At 35.9% G+C, this 8404-nt stretch overlaps 2 protein-coding genes across 2 annotated transcripts; one reads left to right on the forward strand and one right to left on the reverse strand.

Annotated features, from left to right (window-relative positions):
- Window positions 1–1282: 1282 nt before the first annotated feature.
- LOC129237927 (protein C19orf12 homolog) lies at window positions 1283–2358 on the forward strand. The gene is made up of 3 exons (XM_054872917.1): window positions 1283–1507; window positions 1571–1672; window positions 1837–2358. Exons 1-3 carry the CDS (start codon window positions 1408–1410, stop codon window positions 2055–2057), a joined length of 423 nt encoding a protein of 140 aa, XP_054728892.1. The 5' UTR covers window positions 1283–1407; the 3' UTR covers window positions 2058–2358.
- A 1368-nt stretch (window positions 2359–3726) lies between these two features.
- Window positions 3727–7431, reverse strand: LOC129238562 (vacuolar protein sorting-associated protein 18 homolog). Its single transcript, XM_054873622.1, has 6 exons — window positions 6957–7431; window positions 6580–6893; window positions 6192–6506; window positions 4686–6075; window positions 4432–4583; window positions 3727–4371 (listed from the first exon to the last, which is right to left on the reverse strand). The coding sequence occupies exons 1-6, from the start codon at window positions 7243–7245 to the stop codon at window positions 3907–3909; spliced, it is 2925 nt and encodes a 974-aa protein (XP_054729597.1). The 5' UTR covers window positions 7246–7431; the 3' UTR covers window positions 3727–3906.
- Window positions 7432–8404: the final 973 nt, after the last annotated feature.

Genomic DNA, 8404 nt, shown 5'->3' on the forward strand with positions numbered 1-8404 from the left:
AGACGTAGTTCGGTGTGTGCGACCATAACTTCCAGATCGGGGTGCAGATTAATTTTTAGGACAACTTGGGTAAACCCAGCCTTTTATGCACTTTTTCAAATTGAATCAATTTATTTAAATTCCATTTATTTTCTGCATTTAATTTGATATAATAAAAAACACCATCGATAACAATTTGCGTAATAAAGGGTTTTTCAATTGGCGCGGGTCGATTTTGGCGCCCTGTGGCAGCCATAGTGTTTTGGGGACATCTGTCAAATCTTTTGTTTATTATTCAGTTGTTTATGCCAAATCATCATGGCAAGTTACACGATTGAACAGCACGTTCAAATGATAAAACTTTATTATCCAAATGAGTATTAATTAACGCAAACGCTGCGCGCATTGCGCCCATTTTTCGGTAGACGTGGTGGCCCTTCCAATTTCTTATGGCCCATATTGAACCGTATGGACCTAGACGACATGTGGTTTCAGCAGGACGGCGCTACGTGATACACGGCAAACGCCATTTTATTCCATTTCAACATCTACCCGCCCATATTGAAAAACCCTTTACAAAAATGTTTTTCTTTAAACAGTTGTCATTTTCGTCGCACTTGCCGTACGGCAAATAATCTGGAGTTAATCCTCTAATAGCAAGTATGAATAGGTGTTTGACGGAGCTCCTCGTCCTATTTGTCGTGTGCATCTTGATGTTGTTTCTCGCAATGGAGGCACCTACAGTTTTACGTCGACTCCGAACGGTAGATATTTTTTATGACGAGTTATAATCGAGGTTTGCCATTGTAGGCGAAGGGGTGATCACTATTACAAATAACTTTTTCTATCTTTTGATATTTGATACCCGGAGACTCGAACCTTGCCACTTGCGAATGGTAGTCGCACACCAACTCATTCCCAAATAATAATTCACTGGAACTGCCAAACTTATAAGGTTGTCAGACGGCCGCTAATGAAAATAAAAATACGAACAAAAATACTGCAGATTTTTTAGTATTCGCGTTTTGAGCTGTTAATTTTAACCGACGAAAACTATTTATTCTGACAAGCCCATATGGATCACAATTACCCTATGGGAAGATGTAATAATTTTTGCAATTGCCGTCGTATGTCATTCATATTTGACATTTGTGAACTAGGCAGCTGCAGTATACAAAAAGACAAGCAACGGAGCGCTGAAGGTCCAAATAAATAATTCCATCTTTCAATGTTCTTCATTCGAGGGTTAAGCCCGAGGAATTGAACTTCGCTAGTGGCAACACCTTTACTATATTTGTGACATTTACAATATTTATGGAAATAATAATACGCACAGTTTGTTGATACTAAGTATAAACTAGCTTTTTGCTTTGTACACGTAATTTCTAAAAAAATTGTTTTTAAGTAAATCTTTTAACTTCCATCAAAATGCCTGTTGATGCACGTGAATTAATGGAGGCAATTTCTATTATTGCTAATGAGCGTAACGTACGTGTGACCATGAAACAGACTTGCAAAGGAGCCATGGGTATGTTATAAATAAATGATATAAATTTCATCTCCACTTTTAATAAAACCAATTTTTTTGTAGTTTGTGCAGCCAGCGCTTTTACGGGCGGGCTACTGCTTGGACCTGTAGGTCTAGCAGTTGGTGGTACTGCCGGTGGCCTAATGGCTTATAAAATGACCAGTGGTAAGTTATAAGATATAATATAATGCTACATATTTACGAGAACATTCAACAACAAATGAATCATGCTTGCTGATTGTTGTTATTGTAGCAGTGTACTAAACCTAATGCTGATAAACTTTGACGTCGTATGAAAAGTGGACTTTAATCTTAACTTTCTACCGCAGGTTCCTTCCGACCGTTAGCTGATGTATTGCTAAATGATTTAACTGATGAGCAGCAAGAGCAATTGGTGCGACATGTCAACAATGCAGTGGCCGAGTTCGAAATATCCGATTTAGCAGTGTTATTGCCGTTATTAATGAACAACGCGAGTATCCAGCAGGCAGTTTTAAAAACAGCCATAACTTTCGTGTCGAATGAGCTGAAGATGCAAATAATCGACTGACCTGTGGGTGTTATTTGGGTGGCAAGAGAACATATTAAGCTATTAGCTACAATATTTCTTAAAAGTTCCCTCTATATAGGGTTGCTTTCTCTATGTTCTTGCGTGCTATTTTTAATTTTTGTATATGGTAATATAATTTTAAGTTAATTGCAATATGAAATATTAATGTAAATATCAACTTTTATCATAAGATAGCTATGTATTTATCAACTGATTGTAAATATTATTGCTAATAAAGCATATAAAATGTAACTCTAAAATTGCAAGATGGAGAACCATATCTCTTAGCAATTAAATTAAATGAAGCAATTTTTGTGGATGATTGTTTTCAGCTTTCCCTAAGTAAGAGCGTTTTGACGTGATAACGTCTTATAATTCGATTTAGCCGGCTGCACGCACGAAAAAATGTGTCGTTACCTTGCTCATTAGTGTTACCTTGCTTATTTGTCGTTACCTTGCTTATTTGTAGTTACCTTGCTCATTTGTCGTTACCTTGCTCATTGTCGTTACCTTAAATGAACTGCAAGCGAAAGCGCGGAACGAACAAAGCAAACGAACGGCAACGTTCGACATCTTGCTCTCTCCTACTTAAGTGAGCGTATATATGTATGTATATGCGCATATGTACATATATAAATTCACGTATTTGTATTTGCATATGCCTTATTATTGATTATTATTAATTTGATTTACTTGAAGAATTTAAAATAAAACAAAGTTTGTTAATAATACCTGTTGTTTTAATGTTATTATTATTATTTTTTTTATTATATATGAAGGAAAAAATGTATGGTAATATTTACCACATACCTTGTAAGATATGTTGTATACTAATATATGTATATAAACATGCATATATGTTCATATACAATTTCGCGCAATTTTCAAAAAGAACAAATCTATATGTAAAGATGCATACAAGTCATATGGACATATCAAATATACGAATCTATTCCGTACGCAAGCAGATGTAAGCTAATGTGCATGAACTGCAAGCGAGAGCGCGGAACGAACGACAAAGAGCACAATCGGCCCCCGCGTTCGGCAACGTTCGACATCTGGCTCTGTCCTACTTGAGTGAGCATATATATGTATGTATATGTATGTATATGCGCATTTGTATATAAATTCACATATTTGTATTTGCATACGCCTTCTTCCTGTGTGCATGGTAATGAACCATTTCTCTGTTGAGAATAGGACGATGATAGAAAAAGTAGGAAATGAAAGGGAGTGTTTCGAGTGTAAAGTGTCTTGAAAAAGACAAATCGATGATGATGCCTCTTAGTGTTGTTGACTTATTAACGTCTGATGCACAATCGAAATTGAAGATATCTTTCATGAATTTGATAAATGTTTCGTCATTTTTCACGTTTGTGTAAATGTAACTTGACCTATTCCATTGCAATTCCATTTACCTCCTCCTCTATATCCATACAAAATATCTATCAAACAAATAAAATTAAAATTTTGTTTTGAAAATTGCAACCATTCCATCAATATTTTCTTATGACGTTGTCACGTTAAACTATCGTCAGTAAACCGACTTTACAGACAACCTCTTTTTTTTTTTTTTGATAGCATTTTAGCTTATATTCAATTAAAATAAGTACGTATGTTTATAAAAAAAAAAAAAAATACAGTGAAAAACAAGTTTCATACATTTTCTTTCATTTATTAACTGCGTAAAGTTTAGCGTTTATAATAAATTTTAAATAATTGAATAAGTATAATTATGTGTAAAAATATATAATGGCTATGTTTATTGCATGCTTACCTCTACTCACGAATGAGTTTAACCTTAAAACATTTAATAATTCATCTCTATCGATTTGCTTCACAAATAGTTTTACTCCCAATCAACGTTGACCTGATCCCAATCGGCGACGAATGGCTGATCAATCATTTCAATCATTACACCACAAAAATAACAATCAGCTGCAATAATTTCTTCGATTTCTGTTTTTAATTCGGCTCGTTGCTCTAGCAGAATGTCCGAGTTGTAATCCATTGCCATACTTTGTGTCACCAAAGCTTCTAGTTGTTGTTTGAGCATGGCGAGTCGGCGACTTTGATCGCTGCTTAGCGACGGTAAAATCTGTTTTTCTATGCAATCACTGTGAAATTTATGGCCACAAAAGAACACGAAGAATGGTTTCACCAAGAGAAATGAATCGCAAAGACTGCAACACTCTTGCGCGCTAATACGCATGCTGCGCTCGCGCACATTCTGCAAGTCTTTGAGCGCACGCATGGCCTGCTTGTCGCACTCATCCATTTCATGCTTCAGTTCGAGAATTTTTTGATTGTAGTCCTAGGTAATGAAGTAAATTACAATTAAGTTGCTATTTTAGTAACGTAAGGATTTTAATACTTTTAGTGCTGCGCAGATAGTTTCTTTAAAATCGTCAATCTTTTCAAAATCGGAGAAGAATGGAAGTAAATCCTCAATACGTAGCAAATCACATTCTTTTAGAAGATCTAGTGCTTTTTTCACATCATTGGTGCCCTGTATTTCATGTTGTGCTAAAAGGATAAAATGATTTTGGAATGAATTTTTGTGACCAGTGTGTATTTTCATTCTATTTTTAACAAATTAAATCAATTTAGATTTAGATTTTTACTTACCAATAGCCAGCCACATCCTTTCGCGGTCCTCCTCCTTCGGCGGCTTTGAAGCTGTTTCTTTTGCCAGCTTCAAATCGAAAGTCAGCGCCAATTCAACCGCTGCAGCCCACATCATATTTAAACACATTAGAAAAACGGATGCCACCTTAACATTGAATTGCTGACATTGGAACATCGCATAATTTATTTCGTAGTGAATCAAACTTAAGTCTTGTCCCTCATTCTCTAGGTATGTTATCACCTTAGATGGCTTATACTTTGCATACAAATGTATTATGTAATTATGTACCGCTTGATTAGTTTCACCCAACTTGTATATCGCATATTCTAGATATTTAATGATTTCATCTATATGCTTTTCGGTCTCCTGCACTACCAGCGTCGGTATGAGTTCTTTAATGTCCAGTTTCCGCCCCTGTGACATTAAAGTGGCTATCGTTTCATGGGGTACGTATTCCATAAGTATGGGACAATACTTATAGTACAATTGTAGATTATCTTGCTGAGTCAATGTGTGCAGCGCATCTTTGAATTTCTCCACACCAATTTGCTGCTCAATCACTTCTTCATAATCACCATTGGCTATAGCAAATTGTGCAATATTATGCACATCGGCGTGTTCCTTTAATAGATTGCGTATGGCTTCTTTATTTTGGCGAGCACTATCTGCCACGCGTGCACCCTGCATAAACTCGTCGAATTCACTTTGCCATTCTGCGCGTTCCTGCGCACTACGTCGTGGGTAATTGATTTGAGTCAAATAGAGATCTATAAGCCATACGACTAATACCGATATCTTCTCTGGATCATTATCCAACTTCGCTAACCGTTTTTTAACGTAGCGTATAATTGGTTTTTTATTTTCCAGTTTCATGAATTTTAAGCTAACCTGTTCAAAAGGCTTCGATGATTCCGCGTAGAAATCTGCTGCTATATTATAATCGCCTTTTTCAAAAGCAGCATCTGCCTTTTTAGTAAGCACCGTGTCTAAGTGCTCGGGTTGCTCAGCGGCGTAGATTTCAGCCAAGTCATACTGTCCTTTGTCCAAATAGATGCGCCAAATGTCACGTTGCTCATCTGTGATTTTGAAGTTAAAGAAAAATTTTTCAGTGTAAACATAAATAATGCCAGTGAATGGATCGCGCATAAGATTCAGTAGTTTTCCCATTTGTTCATGAAAATATTCCTCATAAACCACTTTTTCATTTAGTAGACAAATGCCAGTAATGTGGTCCGAATAGAGTAATAGTGCGTGGTATTCGGTTAAAGCGAGGGCTCGTGGTGCATTTTGGCGACGCTGTTCGTAGGATAGATATTTGTATTGCTTATAATCAAAACTGATGAGATTGTCACCAAGTAAAACGTTGCTAGAACGTTCTTCGGTGGATATCTGCGTTAAAGAATTTAGAACATTAATTGGTTAAAATTGGCTGAATTGAATAATCGAAAAGCAAAACACACATTTTTTTAATATTCTATGGACTAGTGACATTAATAAAAGCATACCTCCCCAAACCGTATACCACTACCGCACAACCATGCCCACTGTTTGGGCAGTTTTTCGTTGGGCTCGCCATATAGCTGCAGCAGCGAATTTCCGAATTCAGTATCAACAATTTTCGGCCCATGAATTTGCTGACCATTTACATAATTGGCAAAAATAAATTGAAGATATCTATCATCTGATTTCGCATTCTCCTGGAATGTGTATATGGAATCCGTTGTTGTGGCAATAACCATGTATTTGTTAGTATTAGGTAAGCGTAGTAACTCTAAACTCGTTATGGGATACTTTGTACGTCCCAAACCTAAATCGTACAACTAGAAATAAAGATACAACTGAGGTCAATAACTTATTTTTTTTGATTTGTGCTAATTTAAACATGGTTCGTACTTGTTTTCGGTATAACGGTGACGAGCCATCTTGCACTAGTTCCGTTTCAAAAATAAGACCCTCACTTGTGCCAAGTAAAATTGGTCCCGTAGAGGATTCAGTTCCCATATAACGATTGAATGCGACAGATGTAATTTCATGACCTATGAATTTCTCCACACGTCGCACTTTAGGTCCGTTCGCATGTATGTATAGAAAGTCGGCAGATAAGCCGGGTGTTTGAGGTACCAATGGTATAAGTGTATGATGTCCAGTGTAATCAAGGAATACTTTTGAAATAGCATAACCAGCTAAGTACTTCTCCAATGCAATTTCTAAGAAATAATGATATAATATTTAAGCAACTAATTAGTGTCCAAAAATGTTCCAACTCATACCTCCTGGAGGCAACGCGCGAGGCAAAAAGAACCTTAACAATATCGTTTGCTGTGTGTCGAGCACACAAACCAACCAATTCTTGTTCACAGCCACATGCATTAAATTCCCTTTGTAGATGGATGGTATGCGTAGCGTTATTTGGCGTTTGCTGAAAATGGGCGTCTCCAAATTTTCAAAGTCCGTTGTACCTGCAGCAGGGCATTCCGCCGTTTTGCCTTCCACAACTGGAAGGAACTTCGCATTTGGTTTATATTGCATCCAGCTATTATCCTCATCAAAAGAAGACATTTTTTCTACACTATGAATTACTTAAACTATACTAGTAGCAATCGAACAATTAATTTCCGCAGAACAACAACAGAGAACTTTTGTATACTGAGAAGCAAAGCGAATATATACAAGGTGGTGGCACTACAGCAAGAGCAACATTTATATATATAATATTTTGTTTTTGTAATTTGGTGTGTTGAATGTAAAAACTTTCACTAGAATGTAAACAAAGAAAGAAAGCAACAACAAAGATGTAAACCACTTTGCCATTCAAAATACCAAGTCGCAAATCAGCTGCTCTCGTGTGAATGAATTCGCCTTGCCGAGAAGGTTCAGCGACTAACAGTGATGCCATAACTTCGAGAAAAATAATACATGAAAAGAGTACTAACTACCTGTTTTGCCCTTTTTCGGAAAATCACTCATTACAATTAACAATAAAACAAACACAAAGCATACTTATATAATTTACGTTAATACATACACACATACATATTTGCTCATACCTTTGATTTTACCTTTTTCAATTACATTAACTGAGATTTAATACATTTTTCCACGCACATATAAATTATATTTCGTTATCTTAAAACTAGAACATGGTGTATTCTTTTCAAATCGGAATTGCATAAGAACAGCCGAAATCGACTAAATTTTAAATTTACTTACCTCGTTTTATTTAGCAAATAAAAACTCAAATTATTAATTACCAGTTAACAATTAATTGGCAATAAATTTGTACCAGATTCTTTAAGCAACTCTGTGCAGCTTGTTTAGTGAGAAGAGTAAAGTGTCTGTTCAGTGAGGGAACGAAATAACATGAAAAAGAAATGGCATTAAAATCAAATCGGGGAAAAATAATGAGTTTTCAATGAAATTATCTTTTCAGAATCAATTTCTTTCGAAAATGATGCTTAATATAAAATTAAAATCTAAAAGGAAATGAGTCGAGTAAGAGGGTGAAGTCGCTGTTCCTACTTATGTGAAGAGCAAGGGCAGGAGCTCCATGGGCTACGGAAGAAAGCTGTTGCAATTCACTTTTGAGTTGCATTTTGTTTGAATAATTTAAGAAGCAATAGCTGCTGTCTCATTAAATTTTGAAGCAGTATAAAGTCATTTTTTTTTCTGAACTCTATTGTATTGACTGCTTAAGCTCAAATAGCACCTCTTATAAACT

This window comes from Anastrepha obliqua, chromosome 2 (assembly GCF_027943255.1).
Source record: "Anastrepha obliqua isolate idAnaObli1 chromosome 2, idAnaObli1_1.0, whole genome shotgun sequence".
Classification (NCBI taxonomy): Eukaryota; Metazoa; Arthropoda; class Insecta; order Diptera; family Tephritidae; genus Anastrepha; species Anastrepha obliqua.